At 30.1% G+C, this 25,887-nt stretch overlaps 1 protein-coding gene across 3 annotated transcripts in view; it reads left to right on the top strand.

The window, feature by feature from the left end:
• Positions 1 to 25,887, top strand: part of Vps45 (vacuolar protein sorting 45) — a 63,245-nt gene that overhangs the window by 11,634 nt on the left and 25,724 nt on the right. For all 3 annotated transcript variants that reach the window (XM_085817114.1, XM_085817113.1, XM_085817115.1), the window contains exons 5-9: positions 3,625 to 3,762; positions 7,544 to 7,654; positions 12,313 to 12,447; positions 19,538 to 19,648; positions 22,862 to 23,029. In XM_085817114.1, the coding sequence (XP_085673240.1) occupies positions 3,625 to 3,762; positions 7,544 to 7,654; positions 12,313 to 12,447; positions 19,538 to 19,648; positions 22,862 to 23,029 (663 nt within the window). The remainder of the gene's footprint in view (positions 1 to 3,624; positions 3,763 to 7,543; positions 7,655 to 12,312; positions 12,448 to 19,537; positions 19,649 to 22,861; positions 23,030 to 25,887) is intronic.

Genomic DNA, 25,887 nt, shown 5'->3' with positions numbered 1-25,887 from the left:
AGAAAAGTTTATAGGACATGTAATCAAGATTCTGAAGAAGATTAGGTAAGTTAGTATTTTTAATTATTTCAGGATATTATTTTTATGCATTGTTCTAAATGTAAGGTGGAAGTAAAGGAATTTGGTATTATTGGGAAAATTGTTATTAGCAATGATTAGGATTGTAAGGTAATTTTTATTAATTTAATGTATGTGCTCATTTATATTTTAAGTAGTGTTTTTGAATTTAATTATATTTTAATTAAATGATAGTTATTTTGTGAATTTTATGTTTGTAGGAATTTGGTATACGTTTTAGTTGAAGTAAACGTGCATGGAAATAATTTAAATATCTGACACTAAGTATTTGTAATGGTTGCGGTATGAATTCGTTGGTGACGTTTATAATATAATAGATGATTTAGAGGTAAAAGTTTTTGAATATTTTATTTATTTTATATGTGGAAATGTTCATATTTGGAAAGGGTAAATACTTTTTCGCGATCAGGTAATTTCATATATGTTCTTTTTACTGGGTTTTAAAGATTGAGAAAATTGTCATGTATTTTCGTGAAATTTTTCTAATTTATGAGAAAAAAGCAGTGTACATGGATATAGTGAAGAGTGTGCGCAATGCCATTTTTGTGCAATTCTGGGATGTTTTTTTAAGTAAAAATAAGTCGACGTGTACATGGTTTAGTGATATTTTAATTAAATGATAATTATTTTGTGAATTTTATGTTTGTAGGAATTTGGTATATGTTTAAGTTGAAGTAAACGTGCATGGAAATAATTTAAATATTTGATACTAAGTATTTGTAATGCTTGCAGTATGAATTCGTTGGTGACGCGTATAATGTAATAGATGATTTAGAGGTAAAAGTTTTTGGGTATTTTATTTATTTTATATGTGGAAATGTTCATATTTGGAAAGGGTAAATACTTTTTCGTGATCAGGTAATTTCATATATGTTCTTTTTACCAGGTTTAAAGATTGAGAAAATTGCCATGTATTTTCGTGAAATTTTTCTAATTTATGAGAAAAAAAGCAGTGTACATGGATATAGTGAAGAGTGTGCGCAATGCCATTTTTGTGCAATTCTGGGATGTTTTTTTAAGTAAAAATAAGTCGACGTGTACATGGTTTAGTGATATTTTAATTAAATGATAATTATTTTGTGAATTTTATGTTTGTAGGAATTTGGTATACGTTTTAGTTGAAGTAAACGTGCATGGAAATAATTTAAATATTTGATACTAAGTATTTGTAATGCTTGCAGTATGAATTCGTTGGTGACGCGTATAATGTAATAGATGATTTAGAGGTAAAAGTTTTTGGGTATTTTATTTATTTTATATGTGGAAATGTTCATATTTGGAAAGGGTAAATACTTTTTCGTGATCAGGTAATTTCATATATGTTCTTTTTACCGGGTTTAAAGATTGAGAAAATTGTCATGTATTTTCGTGAAATTTTTCTAATTTATGAGAAAAAAAGCAGTGTACATGGATATAGTGAAGAGTGTGCGCAATGCCATTTTTGTGCAATTCTGGGATTTTTTTTTAAGTAAAAATAAGTCGGCGTGTACATGGTTTATGTGTATGTGTTATTTTGAAAAACGCGTAAGGAGTATGGTATTGTGCACTTTTTCCCAATTTTGCAGTGAATATTTGTCATGATTAAGCAGTTTTGTTAGATAAAACTTCTGGCATAAGTGTAATTCGGCTAGTAGATTGTTGGAAGAAGTGTTCAGTAGATAAAAAGAAAAGAAACATGTCTTTACTTCGTGAAGACAAAATGGCGGCTTGAAAAAAAAAAAAAAAAAATAGAGGGTTGCTGTAGGAGAGTTGGTCGCCAAATTTTCGCCAAAAAAACGCCAAGTTACCATAATGTAAAGATCAATCTTTGTAACTTCCCCCCCCCCGGTTTTCTAACCCTACTTCCAGCAAAACTCTTTAATTATTTCTCAAGGCTAAAAAATCCTTGAAGTGATAGACACCAGATCTACAAATCTGCTTTGCATTCTGATAATTTTAACAAGGTATTTTCAAATGTTACTGGATTTTCCTTTAGTTGTATTTCATCATTTGTTTTCTTGTCTTTTTTGATTAGTCGGAATTGTGTGGTTCAAATATTTTGTCACATCACTAGACCTATGCTTTAAGGTATACACTGCATCATATCTGTTTTTCTAGCAAGTTGGGTTTAGAATTTTTAATATCATTATTGTTTTGCATAATCCATTTTGGTACATTGTTTACAGTTGTTCCCATTGAACAATACTACAATGAAAATAGCAATATACATTCTGGTTGTTTTGAAAAACTAGCAAATTTCTATATTGCAGTCTGTTTAATGTAATTTGAATGTCATGATAATATTTTTAAATAATAAAAATTCAACAATAGTAATTGAATAAAAATTGAAAAAAGTGCTTTTTTTTACATATTTAATTTTTGAAATATGAATTGCATTTGTAATTTAGTGATGCAGCTAAAAGCAATCAGTGGTACATAAGCAACCAACTTGAAGTAAGCACAGGAATGAGGATATCTTGTCAAAATCTGGCTTACTGTATTAATTACATTAGTCTGTATTCTCAAATAATTGTGTTCCAAAAATTTTTGCTGTTTGTAACAGGGTGATTCTTTTTTATCTACTGTGTATTTTAAAGTCAGCATTAAATAACTGTTAGCATTTTCGTAAGTGAATAGGGAAACTTGTATAAGCATACAATCCATGAATGTAATCTCTTATATTTATTTATTTATTTATTTTATTTTATTTTATTTTTTTTGTCTAATCATTATCGAAGGAGATTAATGATTGAGCAGTTGATTTGTTTTTATGATTTAGCTGTTTTTTTTAATGAAGGATTTAACAATTTTCATATGTTTCAGATTATCTACCATTAAACTGTGTACTATTATGGATAAAAACAATTCATAAATGCTCTGACATCATCTGCTATCACTGTTCTTTCTGTCCTATAGGGATTTTGCTCGTATTTTGTTGTTACAGCTTTTGCTGCAAGTACTCTGGTGAAATTTGCTAATATTTAGATTTAATATGACAAAAATGAGAAAACGTGTGAGCAGCTTTAAAAAAAATGAAAAAAAAAAACTGTAAATATAAAGTGCGCTATCCCAAGGCTAAGCATGATACTGAATTTGTGCACATCTCTAATTTTTTTTTAAGTAAAAGATCTCTCTGTATGTCAGGAGAACATAACTGTTGTTCTCCTCATGTAAGAAGAATCTGTTTATACTTTAAAATTTGAAAAATTCCACAAATTCAGCATTATGTACATTTATTACAATTACATTATGGTTATTACAAGTTTACTGTTACTGGTATTATGAGTTTTCCAATTCTTATCTTCTGATTTTGGTGATTGATTGACTGCGCTGCCACAAGAAAGAACCATTTTGCTTTATTTTGATCACAAGTGATAGTAATTTTCTTATCATTCCACAATAAATAAACATAATTTTTTTAGACAAGGCCTGGTTATTTTGTCCTCAATCTTTGGGAGTTAAATCTATTTTTAACAAAGATAAGTACTATAAAAGACATTTCGAATGACGAAAAATATTTTAAATTTCTGTTACGAGGAAAATAATGTACTATTTGTATAATTTCAGGGACGATCTTGGAACCCAGCTCATCTTCAGCGTTCTGTCCAGGGTCTTGTTGCTGTTCTTTTAGCTTTAAAAAAAATACCAGTTATTAGGTATCAAGATTCATCTGATGCAGCTAGGAAGCTGGCTGAGACTGTAAAAGTAATTCTTCATGTCATTATTAAATATATATATATATAAATTTATCATAAATTTGCAGAAAAATTGAATTATAATTCATATATTTAATGCATGTTCTTAAAGTTTAAAATTTTGTTCTTTCTGATTATTCCCACCTCTTCCCTAAAAGTTGTCTACCTTATGTGGCTAATTTTTCACAAGCTAAGATGTGAAAGGCAACAAACCATTTTGGTACTTTTCTGTTTCTCCGGCTCAAATCTCACCAAGCAGACTATATTGGCGACATCATACAGTATACACATAAAAAATGTTAACAAATTAACATTTGAATAGTAATGGTTCTAAGATTTTTTTTATTTTAAGGTATAAACATTTTAATATCATTTAAAATTAAATTTTGTAAAAAGCCAATAAATAAAGATATTAAATTTATAAAGCCAATAAATAAAGACATTAAATTTGTAAAAAGACATTAATTTAAGAACTTACTATGCTTTCATGGTTCAACATCCTGATTCGCCGGTTTATATCACATGACTCCAAGTGATCTCATCTCATGTAAACTACGTTACAAAAAGCTAATTATCTACATTAATTTCAAGTTAAATCTGAATGTGGAATACAAGTTTAAATGCAAGAATTATTATGTAAAACCGCAGTGCTTTACTTCGCTAGTGCATTCTCATTAGAATTGATGAATTTAACCCTTATTAATTTTGCCTTTCCCATATTTTTGCCTTCTGGTAAGCGGTGTGATTGTCTCCTAATGACTTAATTACCGCGAATGGTCTTAAGGCATAAAATTGGTCTATCTAGTAAAAATTTTATGTAGTTGTATGCCAGTATTAAAAGACAATCAATCTGATAAGAAATGGCTGTGACTTGTTTTGAAAATGAGGCGTAAAAGATTACCAGCTAGGATATTTTGTTTGGCATCAGTTTTACCATTATTAGCGAAATTATCGTCTGCACCGGCAAAACGGAAAAGTACCACCATTTTTCAAAAACGCTGTACTAAGAATTGCATAAAATATCAACTAATTAAAAACATTTAAAACTCAAAAAATACCTATAATAAAACACTTTATTTTTTCACTTTTCTCCCCTGTATGCAGCGATTTGGTTTACTTAAAAAATCAGAAACAACAACTTGGCCTTGTACATACTGTCAATTCTCCCCATGTATACAGTAATATGTTTTCTGTGGGGAAAAAATCAATATTGCATAAATTTGGTTTTTCCCCATGTATCAATGATCCATTTTCTTTTAAGAAGTTTACAAGGGAAAAAAAGAAAGAAAGAAAGAAAAAAACAGAATTGTGAATATTTGATATCAGTGTACAACTATTAATCTGTAAAATTTTATAGTTTACAAAAAATTTTACAGATTAATAGTTCAGCTTCATGGAGTACAAATTTTTGCATTCTCTACTGTTAGGCAAAGTGCAATATTACTGAAAAAAATGTAGCCCTGTAACCAGAACTCCATAATTCTATTAGGGTTAACAGCCAAATAAAAAAAGAATTACTACCTATATAAAGAACTTTAAATGAATTTTATTTATTTTTAATTAAGAAATACAGTTAAGGATATTACAGTTAGAGATATAAAACATATAAGTACAAAATATTGATAAATTCAATTTACAAAATAACTCATAGGGCAGAACACCATGTTTAACTCCTTGTCTCCATCATACAGACTAAAAGAGTTGTAGGCCGTCATCCCCACTGATTGCTGCTAGGTGATGTGCTTGAGAGCTGTGTGGTTACAGCACTTTCTTTTTTATTAATTGACAAATTCCATGGTTCCATGGCAATTCTGTAGAGTTAAAAAAATGTTCTCAGGGCAACAAAAACAAACACCAGTGATGGTCAAATCTGAATGTTGGAACATGGACTTCAGTAAAAATCAGTGCATGTCTGCTGCACATGCATGTATATCCAAGGTTGTCGCATAAATACATTTTGGTAACATCCTGGATTGTAGAGACATTAGGTACTTTTTTTGGAAGCAGGAAAGATGAAAAATTAGCAACGCCTTCGCCGGGAATCGAATCGCGGACCTCTGGAATGTGCGCCCAGCATGCAGACCACTACAAAACAAAGGCACATTAGGAAGGCAGAGGAAATACCTTATATACTCCCCCTTTTAAAGGGTGACTGGGGTTTTTAGAGCACCCAATCGCCAAATCCTGGGTATGGAGAATCATCATCCATCACCCTTTTAGTTCAGGCGCCACTGTAGAGACATTAGGATGTTTTTTTTTTAAAAAAAAAAGCAGGAAAGATGAAAAATTAGCAATGCCTTCACCGGGAATCGAACTGCGGACCTCTCGAATACGCACCCAGTGTACAGACCACTACACCACGAAGGCACGCTAGGAAGGTGGGAGAAATACCTTATAGGGTTGCCTGTTTTGGTGAAGTTTGAGCTTTCTTTTAAAAATATTGTTATATTCACAAAATGGTCTTCTGTAATTTTTAAAACCTTACGTCCATGTTGAAGGACTCAGAATTAACCAATTTTTTAATTATGCCAAAAGTGGAAGAGTTTTTATTGTTGTGTTTAATACCATTTATATCAGCTCAGTTTAAAAAAAATTGCTTTTTTATGTCATTATTAAGATAAAGAGTCAAACTTCTTGAATGTTATTTTATATGTTTATGTATGTAGTTATTAAAAGAAAATTAACCTACCTGAATATTTACAGCAGCAGTTTTTTCTTATAAAATCATTGATATTATTCTCCAATATATGATTTTAAACCAAAACACTGTTAATTTAAAGTCCAAATTCTTAAAAATTGATATCTTTCATACATAAATGATATCTTTGGATTCAGTGCATTTTAAATCTAAGATTTCATTGTTAGGCTGACTGGGGCTGTTTTGATATATTTAGTTCCTAGTTTTAACTGCTGGTTGCTTTTTGTTGTAGAACTTTTGTTTCTATTAGAAATCATTTGTAAAATGTGTAAAAATAAATAAAATATCCAAGAGTTATTAATAACAGTTTAAGAAAAGAGAAGTAAATAAGTTTAATTCTGTTTTAATTAGACCTTGTTGTCATATACAACTTAACTACTTAATTAATGCACAGTTCTGAAATATTTGATATTTAATTAGTTAATTATAATTTTTTCTTTATTCATATATAATCAGTAATATTATTCATATATATTGCATAAAAACTGTTGTCCTGTGAAATAATTTGCTGACCTAACAAGTAAACTGCTGAATATATCAGAAGTATTCTGTTGGTTTTTATGTCATTTCTTTGAAACTGGAAAACTTTACAATAGACTTTATAATTTTTTGCCACAAGAAAAGGTACTTTAAAAATAATGTGTACAATTAAGTCAAAACTTTGACAACTTCTGAATAAGTTTCATGTTTAGTTCTTTGCCTTTATCTACAGTTGTAAAGCATCAGATTTAGCTGCTGTTTTATACATAATTTAAACCAAACTAATAGTATAATTCTTTGCAGAATATTGTAACAGGCTATATTATGATATTCATTCTTTTAACCAGTCACTTATGAAAATTGCATTACAAAACTGACCCAATTTTCACCCATAGAAATATTAGTATATTTCCTTCCCCAGAAGGCTTTTGTTAAGTGAATTTACATTTTGAATTATAGTGTTGTTCATATACTGATAACTGATAGTCCAGTGAGATTTGATACATTATTTAATCTGAATGATTCATTATGTACATTAATCAGTTTCATGTTATGTAGAGGTAATTTATTTTCATTTATAACTTTGTAATGGAATTATTTAATATCATTGCAGCAAACAATAGCAAAAGAGAATGAGCTTTTTGATTTTCGTCGACCTGATACTCCACCTCTTTTGCTTATACTTGATCGAAAAGTAGATGTTGTAACACCTCTTTTGAATCAGGTAATTTGAAAAATATTGAACTATCTTTTAATTTATTTCATTTTAATAAAATGTGTATGTATTCCTTCATGAAACTGTAAGGTACTTCGCCTTTTTGTGTCTATTACTGTGATGTTGATAATTGCAGAAATTTATCTGCTATTTTTTAACTAAACTTTTACCCTCTACACTGGTTTTTTTTTTTTTTTTTTTTTTTTTTTTTGTAATTATATATTTTTTATTAAATAGCTTTAAGAAAGCTGTATAAAAAAGTTAGGTAGGGGAAAAAATGTAACATAATCACAAATTTTGAATTTATTTGTCTGAGTCCTTGCTGACCTGTTATGAAATATGGCTAATCATTTTCTCTGATTTCATATTATAATACTCTAGTTTATATTCCTTTACAATTTAATTTAGATTCCATTGCATTTGGTTATTTCAGGTGACTTTGTGAGCATAATGAAGTGGCTAGTATAGTTGTTGAAAGCAATGCACTTGAAGAGTCCACCAGTTATTGATTTCCAGCTAGTGATATGCTGAGCGAATGAAAAAGAATCAACCTGTCACAAATAGTTATAGAAAATAATTTAATTGGCATAATTTGCATGTCATTCCTCAAATTGAACTTTAACTATCAAAGATTCTTTCAGGAATTATAGTTGCTATATGCGAGATCTTTTTGACATTAACATGCACCCATTCTGTAGTTTAGAGGAGGAAACTATAATGTGTTCCTCACCTGGCCTCCAAATTTACTGGACCTAGCTCCTTGTACTTTTTGGTGTGTGTGTGAGGGGATGAGGTATGTGGTAGATATTGTTTTTGTACTGCTATTGCCATCTGAATTTGATAAATTCAAAATTTGAACTATATATGCTGTTATATCAAGCATGATATGCTTTATTGTATGTGAAATGAAATGGTTTGTAGACAGGATGTGGGACACATGACTGGTTAATCTTATATACAGCATCTGTGATGTGTGACGAAAACTTTGGATAATTGAAATTAATTCATTCTTTTACAGATAAATAATGTTCACAAAATTTTGCTATAATCATTGGTAACAGGGTGAATTTTTTTTACCTACCCTGTATTTTAAAGTCTGCATTAATTAGTAAAAAGCAAAACTCATGTAAAAGTGGGATCCTGGAATATATTGTATTTTAATTTTGTCTATTCATTATAAAAGGAAATATACAAGATGATTCTTTTATGAAAAATTTCTACTTTCCTCTGTAACTTTTTAATTCTATAATTTTTTATGAAGGATATTGGATTAGGTTATATACTAAAAATGGCACCCTCCAGAATTGGGGCATTTTTGATTATGAGTCTTTAAACTGTTGAAGACGTGTTCATGCAATATTTGTATTTATCATCAAATGAAAAATTAAAAATTGATAGAAATTATTATTAATTATAAAACTTGTGTTGGACAAAGCTTACATTTATCAAAGTAGAACCATCGCACCTTTCACTGAAAAGTGCTTAACCTAGGACTTTGACATATGCTAGTAGTTTCTGATTGACATGTCTTCACCAGTTTTTTCATTCATGTGCAGAAATGCTTATATACAGGAGGGTGTCATTTTCAGTGTATGCCTTAAGTAGATCTTGTTTTGGAGCATGCAAAGTAAAAATATTTTCATATAAGTTTTTCCAAGGAATCGCAAAGAAGCAAATTATTAAAACCATTATTGAAGAATTTTCACATTTACAAACCTTCTTAAACAGTGTTTTAGTATTATTTTCCTTGAGACAATCATCTGATATTATGTATCAGTAAATTCTTCGAACAATCCTGAAACATAAAGTCTTGCATTTGTTAGTTTCATTTTACATTAAATATTCTAAAGGCTTTACTATACTTTGAACATTTAAGACTTTGTATAATTCTTTTTTTCATAGTCTTCACCAGAAGACAAATTAGTTATTTGTGTATTTAAGTTAAGGCTTTTGAATGTCGTGATTAGAGCTTCTGGCAGCTACATCTTGCTGTTACTTAATATCGCCAGCTGTGCCTTAGTTGGATTCCAACTTTAGTGCCCAGCTAGCAGATGTTTCAAAATACATGCTGCTAAATTCTGAGCCAGGTTAATTTCCCTTATTTTATGTGTGCTCTCCAATTATGTTATCTATATTTGAAATTTCACTTTCCACTATGTTAATTTAAATGCTCACAGGGTAGTGGACATACATTTGTAGCACAAACTATGTCCATTTGTTCATTTTAAGATTAAATAAAAAGGTTATTTTAACTTTTCTCCGACTTAGTGATTGTTTTATACTCAACAATAACTCGCGGTCTTCTAGGATCTGCAGGACTTAAACACAAGCTTCCACTTACAGTAGAACCCTACAAGTAATATGCTTTTAACTTAAATTTAAATAACTTTATTTTGATAATTAAAGCTGCCAAAAATGCATTTTGAATTTTTTAGTTTTATGTTATATGATAGTTTTGTTTAACTTCTTCAATATATGCGGGTAATAAAAAATTTGTGTATTTAATAAGTAATAATAATTCTTTTGAGGTGCTACTGTATAAGCTCAACCATCTTTTCAAGCAGTTTGAGGATTTTTTTTTTTTAACTTGAGAAAAAGAATGTTGACATAATTTGAAAAAAATATATTCATTACATACTTACATTATTTACCTTTTAATTAGAAAGTCAATCAGTAATCCCACTCGCATGCAGGTTTTAGAGTCTTTTGTTCTGATGGAAATTTGATAGTAATTGCTTTAAATAGAGATTCAAAGCAGTTGTTCCCTTTAGTTGGCATCAAACATTGTATTTCTGCAGAAATTTTACTTACGTTTTTCCATTGCAGATAAATCTTGCAGCTGTATATTTTCAGAGTTTAAGAAAAAAATTATTATGGTTTGTTTATAAAGATTGTTGTAACCTTAAATGTAACCAAAAGAATACATGTGAAAATGGTGACATTGCTGGTTAAAACTGAAGAGCTAATACGGTACAAAGTCCGACATCTGGATGTCCAACATCTGGAATGATCTAAAATCTGTACCTCATCAACAGCGGGGGGGTATGCTTTATGCATGCACATTTCTTAATTTCACTTCACCACTAAATAAAATAATTTTTTATTGAAGTTACGATCATTTTAGCATAAATTTGTGTGATCAATAATTTGACTTTCTATCTGCTTGCACACATCTCAAGCCGAAATATACAAACATCGTTGATTTTACACATACTAATATTCTATATCCGTGATGCCAACCTGGTGAATCATTATTTATTATATTTTGCTTTAATCACTGCATGTTTATTCAACACATGAGAACTTGTGTAATTTATCATGCAGTGATGCTTAAAAAATTGAATAACAATGTATGGTAGGTAGCCTTTTCTGTTGGCATTATGCTTAGTGCTGATTATTTAAGTTAAATGCCCTAAGAAATGTTAATGAGGAAATATTTAACAAAAATTTCTTTCCATATGCTAAAAATATATTTTTGTTAATGATACTAATAGGCCAAAAGATTACATAGTACTATTTGAATTAAGAATAACTGATTTGTTATTCACATAAATCCAGAACTGGTGCCAAAGCTCCCAATGGGCAGCAGAATTTAGGGAAAACAAAATTTTTGGAATTCAGAGAAGCACCGACCAACAAAATTAAGGGATGGCAAAATTTTTAGAATGTATGTAAAGCACTGGGACCCAAAATTTAGGGGCAGCAAAAATTTAGAACTTAGGGAGGCGCTTGGTAGCAGAATTCAGGACCCGCAAAAATTGCATCAGACAGTAAGATATCTAGCGCCAATCTTCGATAAGCCATAAGTATATGTGGGAATTTATTTATTTAAGACTCGGAAAAGCCTTGAGTATTTGCCAAGAAATAGAAGTTAGTATAATAAATAACTAAACTAATGCATTTCAGGCTTAATAGTCTCAGTGCTCGATAGAAGCAAGACAAAATTTAGCAGAACAACTTGTCCTTTGCCGCCAATCTCATACATAGCCAATAATGTATAGCGGATGCTATTAAACTAGGCTAAAATTATACTTTATTGATTTCAAGGAATTTCAGTTAATATAGCAGATTGTCCTCTTCCTTAACTTTCTGATTTGATCCAACTTATTATTTTTTGTAGGCTGTTATTATTACAGCAATTTTATGGAAATTAAAGTTTGAACTTTTCAATTGTATCAAAAAGAGTTTCTAAAGAAATGTTTAATAAAGCAAACAAATAAATATTAAGTTTTTGTGTGCGTATAAATTTTGATATCAGTTAGATCATAAATGCTTCATTGTTTCATAAATCAGGGTTTCATATTCTTAATTTTACAATTTCTACATGCCATCTTAGTAGATTTAAACTGATGATCTAATATTCAGAAAAATCCCAAATCCAGGGTCGTCGAAGTCCGGACAAGTCTGGATGTCAGACTTTGTACTGTATTGTTGTATGCATGGTTTCCAGAATTTAGCATATCCTGAAAATTTGGTGACTTTTAAGGTGGTTATGCTAGTACTTAAGTACCTCTTTTGAAATAAATACAGCTTTCTCCTGTGGCTCTAAGTCATTAGTAATCTGGTTTTATGATATAAAAGCATAGATAATTAATTCCTGTATTATATATTTTCAGTATTTTAACTACTTAAATTTTGCAACTTTATTAATGTATTTCTATTTTTAGTGGACATACCAAGCTATGGTTCATGAACTACTTACAATTAATAACAACAGAGTAAATTTAGCTAATGTACCTGGAATCAGCAAAGAGCTGAAAGAAGTAGTTCTCTCTTCTGATCATGATGAATTTTATGCTACAGTAAGGAAAAGTTAGTTCCTGAATTTAGTTTAACTGAGAATTAATGTACCTAATTAACCATGCAATTTTGTGTTACGTTTTGTATTGCTATCAAATGCATCAGACATTCAAAATGTTTAAACATTTGAAAGGCATGACTTTGTGTTGTAGAAGTTTACATAAGCTAGAAATCTCCATACTGTGTTAATTATTAATGTTAATCTGCATAAAAATCTTGTAGCTAGTGCAAAACAAGAGATGTATATCGAATATTTGGAAAAGATTACTGCACACCATCTTGATCAGTGACTTTAAGTAATGATAATTTCATTTTACATATATTTTATGATTTTTAATATCGATGCAAAAAGTAAAATTAAATGCTGAATTTGTAATAGCCTTTAAATATAATCATTATTGAATATGGCAAAATTTTATTGGGTTGTCTAGAAACTGCTCTCTTCGTTTTTCATTTAAATAAAAAATAGTTTTCTTTACAAAGAAATTCGAGTAATATATTGTTTATTTTGTTCAATTACCATTACCATCTTCCAGCCAGTTTAAATATATTCCCCTTTCAAAGAGCTGCTAATCTTTTCCTGCATAAATATTTTACCCATGGAATTTCATGTTGTTATTTGAAATTAAGGTTTTTTTATAACACTGAATGAACACTTGATGGTGCAATGCCAAAGCTATATGGCAGGAGTGTAATACATGGTTATATGCAAATTGTGTGGTAGATGGTTTTGCATGAGTACTGTTTGCTATTTTCCAGCCAGTTTCATGATTTTGCTTTCAAAGATCTTCTGATCTTTTTCTGCAAAAACATTTTTCATTGGAATTTCACACTGTTATTTGAAATGAAAGTTTTGCATAACACTAAATAATAATTTGATGATGCAGTGCCAAGATTATATGATAGATGTGGTAATACATGATTATATGCTGGCTGTATGATGAATGTGGTAATCAGGGTTCGTACGGTCTTTAAGAGTCCTTAAAAGTCCTTAAATTTTTTGGAATCGATTTTTGGTCCTTAAAAGTCCTTAATTTTGGCCAAAATCAGTAGAAGGTCCTTAATTTTAATCATCTGAAATTTCTGTCTGTTTTTACGACTGCCATTTTGAGTTTGAATTAGCATTTTGGAGGAATATTTTTGGCGGCGATTCACTGACTATATGGTTATTTTTTGAATGGGTTCATGGGTTATAATTTGTTTCTATTTTTAATATAAATGACGGGATACTCGAGTTTCTAAGCAAGAAGTGAAACATAAGCATTTCGAAATTCATTTTTTGTCATAAAGAGCTCTTGAACAATTTTGGCTTTTGGGAATGTGAATTCTTTAATTAAACGGTTCTAAATTTGGCAACTTGTCAACATTTTGGTGATTTTAAGACCAGTTTCTATAGAAAATTTTTAATTCCGAAACCAGAATTTTTCGACGATTTTTTTTAAAAACATCATAACTTTGATAAATTTCATTAAAATAATGGTAATATATTGGAATTATATTTAAAAAATAACATTAAAATAAAACATTTTTATTTTCCGCTGTCATATTATAAAGTTTTATTTTGGCAACTTATTATACAATATTTTGAATCAGAAAAATAAACAAGGTATAATGCTATAAAGCATAATTTACGAAACAACTCTTAGCAAAAGCAAAATTAGCTATGTAATTAATTAATTAAAAATATCTTCTTTTTAATTTTTTCATAGTAAGTGTTTTTCCCCATGTAATTGTCTCAGAATATTCAAAATTCTCAGAATATGCATCAGTTTCATCTATAAAGTATAAATAATATTTGAGTGTTTTACTCCCAATACTAGAATCATTTTCTTAACATGTTTATCTTCCCTTTATTTTCTCTACTTTTCACTAGACACAAGCATGGAAAATACAAAAATGCTTCTAATCATATCACTTGGGCAGGCATTATAGAAAGGGATTTTTTTATTAATAAAAAAATTGAAAACTTACAATTTAAAAGATCCATCTAATATGTTTTAATGCATCATACACATTTTCCCATTTGATGCAATCTCTGTGGATCCTAAATTCGACTGCATAGTGCCTTTCTAAATTCTGCTTCTAATGCCTGTCTAAATTCTAAAAGTTTTGCCATTTCTGGATTTTGTTGTTTGGTGTGTTACTAAATTCTAAAATTTCTGCCACATCAGCTCTGTAACCGGTACCATATATATATTTCATATTTCTTCTGAATTTCATATTACTAAAGAAATTCAATTATTCACCTTTTCTGTATATTCTAAATGCATTTAGTGATTTTAGAAAAACAGAAATCCTTAATTAAATCCAAAAATTCTAAAATGAAAAAGAAACATGCTGAAGAAAGAAACTGAATACATAAAGAAAATTATTCTTCAAAGATATGTGCAGTTATTATTATGTAAATTACATAATTGTTTATGATTTCAGCCTTTACTATAATTTTCCATTTCTGTTTCCTCATATGATAGAGTTACTGAGCCAGATTAAATTTTAATTAAATTGTATAATTTTTTACCACTAGTCCACCTTTTTAGTTTGAATTTGACTGTTCTTGTTTAATTACGTCATCGTGAGATATAATTGACTTTGTTAGCATCAGAACATGCCTTTATGTTTGTTCTAAGTTCTTTTCAAATAAGAGGCTTATTTAAACCTTTGTCCGATATTGTAGTTACTTTCAGACATAGTGATAATTTGCTTCACGTCTGTCGGAGGTTTTGGACTATTTAACTTTTTTTTACCAGATCAAGTAAACCCTCATATGTACATTGTGGAGAGGTTGACAAAGTAGGAGATAAAGCACGCAGAATCTAGTGAGAGCATTGGTTTGCATATTGAGACAAATCTCTAATTATTGTTAGAAAAGATGCTTAAAGAGAAGGAAATTGGTATAAACTAGCCAAAATGTTTGGGAAGGCTTCAAATTAAAATGACGGATAAATATTTTGTTGAGTGTTGTTGTTACAAAACATGAATGTTTTGTAGCTTTTAATGTGTAATTTTAATATCGTTTAAGAATCAGTGTCATAAATAACATGTATTTTCAACTGTGAAATTTTATTAGATTTTGATTTTAATAGGGCTTTTTTAACAAATATTGTTAAAAAATAAAATTTAATAGTGGCCATGTAAATCCATAATGACTAAGGTTACCTATTTACCTAATTTAATTATTTATAACTAACTGCTTACCCTTAAAAATTATCTCTACATATTAAAGCGAGTGGTCACAAGATAAAACACAAAAATGTAGAAATTCAAGTAAAGCTTATTCTTTGCATCTAGTGAGACTTGATACAAAACAACTTATCACCTGTGGCGCTTTAATGGCTTATTGGAACCTGAAAGAATATTAACTGGCTTACAACCCCTGGAACTCTACACAAAGCTATGACACTAACTGCATCAGAGCCTGACTAACTTTCAACATTTGCCAACCGTGCCTACATCATGCCTTTCAGGTTTGTTCTAATCAGCAGGTCTCTCTCTAGACAAGCAGCAGCGGTGATAACATTCAGTCTTTTGGTTATGAATGATGCTGATTATGATACTTCTCATTTTAACCTATGCCGTTTGACATAAAATTTACCTATTATTTACTAAACCTCTAAACAAGCAGTTCTCAACCTTTTGACTAATGTGTACCATCTGAATAAAAATTGAAAACCTTTAGTACCACCACCACTCTTGAACAAAGCTCAAATTACATAAATTTACAAGTGCTAGAGAAAAAAATCAGGTTGTAGGGCTTTTAATTTTTGAAATAAATAGTTAAAAATACTTTGCTTCTTTGTGTACCACCTATTTTTTCTTGCGTACCACCGGTTGAGAACCTCTGCTCTAGACTGACCAAGTATGTGACAAAATGAGACGTAAAAAGATCAACATAAAGCTAACTGTTAGTAAATCGTAAATGTCACTTATTTTCTTTCAAATATGTCCAACCTATTATAAGTGTAAAATATTTAATGCTACTTGATAAACTGCATGAAGTGTATTTTATTCTCAAACTTATTAATAATTATGTTAATTTACCTTTGGTAATAATGCATACTACTTATGGATCTATTTTATTTTTAGGATGGTATTGGAAAAATGAAATTCAGGCATAGAATAATATTTTTAATTGAATTTAATCAGTTCCCATATGCTCATAGGTCCTTAATTTTTTTCATTAATGGTCCTTAAAAGTCCTTAAAAGTACTTAATTTTCGTGTGCAGAAATGTGTACGAACCCTGGTAATACATTCTGGTGAAATTTCAGTTGTTTCTGGTAAATGATTAAAGATGTGTGTGGTTTGGCATTATCATTTTGGAATGTTGTGTGTTTTCATTTCACAGATTCTGAATGTTTCTATTACAAAGCATATATTTTTAGTTTTGTTAGTTGTAAACTGGACACATTGGAATTGATCCTGGAAATTGATGTTCTTTGATAAAAGATTAAAATAAGCAGAGTTTTTTTTTAAATTTCCGTCAGAATTATTCCTTCTAATATGGTCTTCTTTTGATGAATATCAGCTTTCAGACTGAAACATTAAGCTTGGACTAAGTTAACCCCTTCGCGCCGGGTAGCGCAAACGCGCACTTATTGCGGAGGCCGGCAGTGTCTTACGCGAGCGTCTGTCCAGGGCCGGGGGCTTTTTTGCTATTAAGCCTAAATCCATGAAATTTCCGAAGTATCAACGCATTCTTTAATAATTCTCTATAGAGTATTTAAACGGCTTATGCTTTATAGATATTTTTATATATACTTTAATTACCTTATTTCTTGTTTAAACGCATATTTTACACATTTTATTTTCATTACTCACCATTTTATGACTTTTAACATTATACATCTGAAAACTAAATATATTACTTAAAATTCTCCTTTCGCATGAAAAATTTGAAAACAGGGATCTACACACAGTCCTACGTTACATTCCTTGCACTTGTAATAACTCATTTGCCGTTTTGGAGGATTTTTTTTTTGGAATGTGAACAAACGAAGCATTGTCGTCTCATTTTCTTATCAGTCTCTTCTGCTGAACAAAGTTTTGGAAAATGTCTTTCAGTTAATCTGAGCGGATTTAATGATTGTGGGTTTCTTTATAATACTCATCAAAATTGTTAGAGCAAAGAAAACAAACATTTCTTTCACTGTAACAGGTAAATACTTCGAAGAAGTTGCTCCAGATTCATCCTCAGTATATTTACTCCTCTGATACAGATTAGTCTCTTCAGTAATTAATTTCATTATTGTATCATCAAAATAATACCTAAAGAAATCAATTTCTTCTTCAACCGAATTATCCACTTTAATTCCAGGAACAGCTTTAAATGGTAATTCTGATAAATTTTCTATTGTGGATGACCATGGAGAAGTACTTGCTTTCGACGTACTCAGCATACAGATGTCCGAAATGTCCTCATCATCATTAGATTTGTCAGATTCTTTATGATCAGAATATATCATAGTATCACTATCACTACTATAAGAATCTGTTTCAGAATCAATATCTGAAATATTTTGCATCATTTCTGCTATTTCATGCTCAGTTAAACATTTTCGATGCTTCGACATTGCAACGGTAAAAACAGAAAGAATTCACATCTGACAAGATCTAATTATTTTCTAAAAACTGAACTGCAAACCGAAATACCCAACGCTTTAGCAAAAATAAAACTTCTCTACTTACAATAAACAACTACCACGAATTTAAAGAGACGTCATAAAGCACACCATCCGGAAACATTTATTTCCCCTTTTGTTTATATAATCAAAAACGCGTGTATATGTGAGTCATGCTTCTCTCATTTCGAGTAGAAGGTCTAATGTACATGTATCTGAAACCATATGGACATACAGTGCTATCTTGTGGCAGAAATTATAGTTTTTTAAAACGTTCCAGGACACTGGCACAAATGCGTGACAGTCGGGACTGAACGGGAAAACACTCTGGCACGCCTGCGTGTTGGCCAGGAAGTGAGTGTGTTCGTTGCTGGCACAGAGACGTGACAGTCGGCGCGAAGGGGTTAAATAAATCGTTTTTCATAATAACTCTCATTTAAAAAATGGATCATTTTGATTACATTTCAGAAGCAAACGATATATTGCAGATACTCTGCGTTAAATTAGTTAGATTGAGTTCATATGGGTTCCAAACATTTATTTTATTACAATATGTTATTACATTACAATCCTTATGTTATTACAAACACACATATGGGAAACAACCATCCAAGCTTTTATTTTCATAAAACTTTTTCAAATGATCATGAATGTTTCTACTAGATGAGTTTAAATTCTCAGCTAGTTCCAAGTACAGTTGTGTGGCAATTACCTTTGATCAGTGCCTTTAATCTGTCATCATCAGACTAAATGAAAAATAACCAAACAAAATTTTGCAAACCAGTTCTGGCAGGTGGATGCTATCATTGCATCATCACCACTCACAACAGAAATCTTTTTATGTGTATGAGGGGGCTCTTTTATATAAATAAAGTAAAATGTGGTAAAAAATGTTTTTATCTTCTATCTTTCAAAATAAATATAAATATTCCACAATTTTGATAGTTAATAAGTTCTCTTTAAAATATGCACTAATATGTCATTTGCTGTAATGCATTCTCAAAAAAGTGTTTCAAACAATGTTAACATCATATGCCTGCTACATCAGCTACTTCATAGAGAAACTGAAAGTAGTTTTCAGACAACCTTATAACTCTCTAGTACTTTAATATATCATTTCTGTGCTATATGCCCAAAATTTATATTCTGTGAAGTATAAAGCTTTGGACATGTAGCACATCTCCAAAACTTTTTAAACTGTTGGTAACTTTGTGTGCCTATTGTTGTTTGTGTCTAATTTTAAAAAAACATACTGATTATATTGTGCATAATATTGTCTTGATTGTAATTTTTTATATTTCAGAAAATGTAATTTTGCGTGGTTTCATTGTCATTTGTCCATATATTATTTTAATGGAAGAATTTCTTTGTTGCTCTATTTATTTTAAAACGTGTGGGTATATATATACTTTTTTTTTTAGTTGTACGTGGATGTGTTATCACTTTATCATATTATATGCTTATTTAAATTATAGAATATGTATTCAAATTTTGGTGAAATTGGAGTCAGAATAAAAGAACTGATGGAAGAATTTCAAAAGAAAACTAAAAATCAAAAGAAAGTGGAATCTATTGCTGATATGAAAGTAATTCATTTAACATTGCCAATCATTAATTTTTTTTTATTCTAAATTTATTTACATCTATCAACCTGAAACTGCATTATCAGATTTATTTCAACGTATTCAAAGATGCCCCATATACCAAGTGATAGTTTTATAATATAAAATTTTATGCTAAACTAATTGATGAATATAGAACAGCTAAATCAGTTCCAGGATTTTGTGTTTAAACAAATGTGCATGTAAAAAATATATTTATGGTACTGTGTAGGTTATGATACTGAGCATTATTGTTGATTATGTATTCTAATTTAGCAAACAGTAGGTATTTAGATAATAGTATGAATGGCTAATCTGAGGTACCCTGTTTAAAATATGGTTCATTTAATTTCACATCATGTTATGCATGTGACTAAAATGTTTATGAAGCAAAATAAATTTTGCATAAATTTGAGCACAAAGACACTTGTTCTCTTCTTCATTTGCAAATAAATAAAATTTCTTATTCTGATGATTGAACTCTGGCTTATAAATGAAAGAGGTAATTTATCCATAGACTTTCTACCAAAATGTTCTTAACACATAATAAGGCTATATGGCTGGCTTATGTGGGTATCAGTCAGATATATGGGTATCAAGCAAATTTTGTCTCCACTCCTGCTACTTGTTTATCAACATGAATTCATACTTTTGGCACTTCGTAATCTCAAATCCATATTAGTTGTAAGGATAAACACTGATAATTGATTGGAAGAAGTATAGCAAAAGTTTCTCTGCACAATTAAATTTACTTATTATATTGCATAATTTCTTTTTTTTTTTGAGGGGGGGGGAACTTTTAGAGTTTTCTTGAATAAGGTAAAATGTGAGCCCTTTCTTAAAGTTTCAATATTTCATCTGCGAGTGTTATTGCATATATAGTGATAAACATCCTAATATATGTGAAATATCTTGATTAGTTAATTGTCAAATTAATAAAATACAATTTTATCATGTGTATGCTGCTATTTCAGATACAGCAAGTATGTGATTATTATTTTTATAAACAAGGTTATTGATGACTTAAATTCATAATGACAAGTATCTTATTTTGGATGGCTAAATTGTGTTAAATTTTAAGACAGAATTTTTGGTAAGATGGTCATTTACAGCTTTCATATACAGGGAATACAGTGCTGTTAATTATGTAGAGCATGATTAAACAATTTGTAATGCTAAATCTGAAACTTAATTGAAAATAATTATTTTATAATTTAGATAAAATATTACTTCTGATTATTATTATTATTATTAATTTTGAAGAATGTAAAATTTGGATATTTTTTGTAGTGTCTTAAAATACAAAATTTATATCTCTAGATATTTATTATATGCTTATTTTTTTAATAATTAATAGTAAATTTGATTCATGAGACTGTTCTTGTAAAGATTCATATCAGTATAAAAATGTAATCATAATGAAATAACAATGGAAAAAACTAATGACAGCATACAATTTTTCGGTGCTGTTCTGTTATCAGGAGCTGATTCAAAAGTGTATGTAAGTATGCACATATGTATGTACATATTTATGTGTGTACAGACACACATAAATATGTACATACAAATATAGACATGTACACATGAACACATACATACATACATTTCTGAACGATAGCAGAATAACAGAACAGTACCAATTTTTTTTATCAATATTGAAAACGTTCACATAGCAAAAATTTTTGATATGAAATTTATGTAACTAAAAGCAAAAATATCTTTTAGTATAAAATCTTTATCATTAAATAATACGAGTCGTATTCGGAAACTAAGTACCGTTTTGAAAACAAGTTTCAATAACCATGACTCCACAGCATTTTTCGTGTCATCGTCAGATTCAAAGCGCTTGCCACCAAGCTCGCACTTCATGTGCAGGAACAAGTGATAGTCGGACGGCGCCAAGTCCGGGCTGTATGGCGGGTGATCGAACTGCTCCCAATGAAACTGTCGAATTAACGATTGAGTGACACCAGCAGTATGGAGGCGAGCATTGTCATGGAGCAACACAATTCCTTTACTGAGCATTCCTCTTCGTTTGTTTTGAATGGCACGCCTTAGTTTTGTTAAAGTCTCACAATATTAATTTAATTAATGGTTCCACCTCTGGGAAGAAATTCAGTAAGCAAAATGCCTTTCCTATCCCAGAAGACAGTGCACAAGATTTTTTGTGATGACATTGTCACTTTGAACTTTTTGTTTTTTCGGAGAATGAGTGTGTCTCCACTCCATCGATTGTTGTTTCGATTCTGGTGTGAAATGACACACCCAAGTTTCATCACCTGTCACAATTTGGTTTAAAAAGTTTTCTCCCTCATCACTGTACTGTGTGAGAAATGTCAGGGCACTACCAAGTCGCTTTGTTTTGTGAGCATCAGTGAGCATTTTTGGAACTCATCGGGAACACAGTTTGCGATAATTCAAGCGGTCAGACACAATTTCGAACAAAACAGTATGTGAAATTTGTGGAAATGTGTCTGAAAGAGTTGTCATCGTGAAGCGTCTGTTCTCATGAATTGTTTCATCAACTTTCCTTACGAAATCATCGGTGACAACAGAATTCCGACCACTCCGAGCCTCGGCGTGGGCATTTGTTCGACCTGCATTAAACATTCTTACCCACTTTCTCACCATTCCATCGCTTATCGCGTATTCACCGTAAACTTCTATCACTTGACGATAAATTTCGGCTGGTTTAACATTCCTCGCATTCAGAAATTTAATCACGGCACAAATCTCACAGTCAGCAGGAGAACTAATCGTCTTAAACATTTTGAATGTGCACAGCAAACTGAAAACACAACATAGAGCAACCAAAATGGCGACAATTGAAAGTCAGTGAACAAGAAAGACTAGTGCGCATGCGCGGTACGCCTACCACAGCGCTGCGACAGCGCTAGAATGAAATGGTACTTAGTTTCCGAATATGCTACGTAGCATCAAGTCAGATTTAAATAAAAAATTGTTGCATACCTAAGTAAAATGATATAGCTTTCTTAAAATATAGAAACGAATTAGAAATCTCGATTGCCTTATTTCTCTCAGAGTTATTTATACTTTTGTTAATGATGATTAATATTCTTATGAAGGAGGAAGATTTGAATTTGTTCATTGCTTTTTTTTTTTTTTTTTTTTTTTTTTAATTTGCATGTTTTTCATCTAGTATATATGAAATCTTATTTATTCTGTTTATCATTATAGGCATTTGTTGAAACATACCCTCAATTCAAGAAAATGTCAGGCACTGTAACTACACATGTGACATTAATAGGTGAATTATCAAGATTAGTTGGCAATCATTGTCTTCTTGAAGTATCTGAAGCTGAGCAAGAACTTGCTTGTGAGTCTGACCATACAGAATCTCTTAAAGTAAGATTTCTTATCATGGTTTATTTCCCTGGATTTTTTTACTATAAAAGTTTATTTTATTAATTTTTAGCAATGCAAAACTCAGTATTTCATTAATTTATTTATTTTATTAATTTTTAGCAATGCGAAGTTCATTATTTCATTCAGTTAGAGACCATCTCATATGTAACTGATTTATTGCAAGTGGCAGCTGTATTTCATAACTAAAATTCGTGAACCAAAAAATTAATAATTTTTCATGCACTGAAATTCTCCTTTTAATTATAGTGGAATAATTTTAAAAAATAAGCATTTGTTTCCCCTTAATGTTTGGCTTTCAGTGTGTGAGTGAGTATAGCAAATCAAACCTGGAAATGGCAGATTATATTTTACAGTTTCCCTCTCATATAACTTAAATACAAGTTTGCATTATACAGCCTTCCACAAAATAGTATTCCATTCTAAAATTGTATGATCTTTCCATGCGTTGCTGTAGTTAAAGCCAAGCGTCCTTCTCCAAGAATACTGAATATGCAATGAGAATACTGAATTTTTAATTTTAACTTAAAAATCACAAAAGTATTCTCTGTAGTCTTTCTTTTAGTAATATGTTTAAAATAATTTTAGATCATAAATTGATGAATATTAATTTTATCATGAAAGTCAACAAAATGAAGTGAAAATATTCTGTCATTGGCATTACTAGAGGTATTTAAATCAGTGATTCTCAACAAGTGGTATGCAAGAGAAAAATAGTGTTACACAAAGAAATAAAGTATTTTTAACTATTAAATTCAGAAATCTCATGAAGAAAAAGAAAAATTGATAGAAATTTCCTGTGATTGAACTCTAATTGAAGATTTAAAAAATAACACACTTGTTAACTTTTGGCTGAAAAAAAGAATTTAAAGGCATTTCAGATAAAGCTGTTAAATTTTATTGCCTTTCTGCACAACCTGTTTGTGTGAACAAGTATTTTCTTCCAGGTTTTATTTAAAAAAGAAATACAGAAGAATTAAAATTGGAACCTAATTTACATTAGTTAAGTGAAATAAGACCAGACATAAAGAAATTGATCTCTCTTAAATAGGCCCAAATTTCACACTACATTTTAAAGTATGATTTAAATTTTGATAATTAAAATGGTAACCAATTTTTAATTTATTTTTTTATGTTTGTACCTTTAATATAGCCAATAGGTTATGCAAATGGCAAAATATATTTTCTTAAATATTTCTATTAAGAAAATGAAAAATATTCGTACTAAAATGTGCTGGTGTTACTAAAGTTTTTCAATTTTTGTTTAAATGGTATGCATTAGTCAAAAGGTTGAGAACTGCTGATTTAAATAAAACAGTGTCTTTGCCAGAAAATAGTAAGTTAAAGTGTATACGTGCCAGAAGGATCCAGCGTAAACAATGCACTCTTCCAGTGCTCATAGAAATGCTTTTGAAACACTTTTCTGTTCCGTTGTTTCAGATAGCTTTAGTTCATCAAACATTGCTTTGAATTTAGAATTATATGAATTAGTAATTTGAACAAGTGCCATGTTAAAGTAAATTAATGATAATTTTATTAAAAACCAATTAATATATTTTAATTGTATTTATTTATTTATTTTGTGTGTGTTCTTCATAACTTCATGTATGAACAATAAAACTTTTCATTGTTATTTCAGTATTGATCACTTAGAATAAAGTTATTTCCAAGCCTCATATAACAAATCCGTAATCAGTGATAATTCAGAATATGAATATTTCCAGTAGTAGCAAAGAAATTTGTTTTTTCTGTGAGGATAATTCTGAATATATATAACACATTTATGGGTTTTGGCAAATCTCTGTTTGCTCAAAGAATGCTTTATTTCTCTAAAAGATTAGCCATTGCCTTGTTTTGTCTAACTGCAGATTAATAAGAAATATGGAAATGTCATTTAAGCTCATGTTCGTTGAAAATAAGAATCCGGTAGGATTTCTTTGATGAGTAAAAAATTTTGAAGTATTTTGTCCATTTTTGTTAATGTTTTGAAACATTTCATTTCTCAAGCATAACTTTAAAATGAAAACCACCTAGCATTTAAAGTACAAATCTTTGTGTTGCATTATCATTAAGCCATCTTTCTGCCAGATCTTCAATCCTATTGTGGTAACAATTCTCATCCTTTCAGTTGAATTCCTTCGGCTCAACTTCCAAACTTTCTGCAGGTTGTTGGAGGAAGGAATTAAGCTATGGATTAGAACAAGTAATAATCTAATGATGGAAAATCTAAACTGTATACTGGATATAGAATTAATTTCATTCTGTCACATTCAAGATTTTTCCCCCCTTGGTCACATCAGCAGATGGTCATAAATTCTTGGTCACATAGACACAGGTTTAGTATTCTTTTTGCTGTATGAGACTTTTGCTCTTCTGTTCATTATTGCTGGGCATTTTTGCTTCAAAATGTCGAATATCTGCTTCATTTATTTGGCATTAAAGGTATGATCTTATAGAACAGTGGTGGGCAAAAGCTGGCTCATGGGCTGAATGTGGCACTTTTAATTGCTTAATCTGCCCAATTATGATAATTTGCAACAATATTGTCATCTCTTTCCTACCCAATTTTGTATACAAATTATCAAAATCATCAACATGAGGGCACAGATATTGTTATGCCATATATACATATTTAGGCTTGATTATACTACTGGTCAACCTAAGCTGAGTACACTAGATATGCTAGAAAGAATGTAGTTCTATCATTTCTAGCAGCTTTAATTTAGAAATAAACAACGAAATATGAATATTAAGATTAAAGGATTGACCAGAAAAAGGAGCTTTTATATTTCATTGGTTTACCCCTCATGCAATGCTGTTGTGACTCTGTGTTCTTCATC

This window comes from Stegodyphus dumicola, chromosome 5, assembly GCF_044657685.1.
Source record: "Stegodyphus dumicola isolate Sdum_Otavi_A_Nest chromosome 5, ASM4465768v1".
In the NCBI taxonomy this organism is placed as follows: domain Eukaryota; kingdom Metazoa; phylum Arthropoda; class Arachnida; order Araneae; family Eresidae; genus Stegodyphus; species Stegodyphus dumicola.
This window is presented reverse-complemented; position numbering and strand designations above follow the sequence as displayed.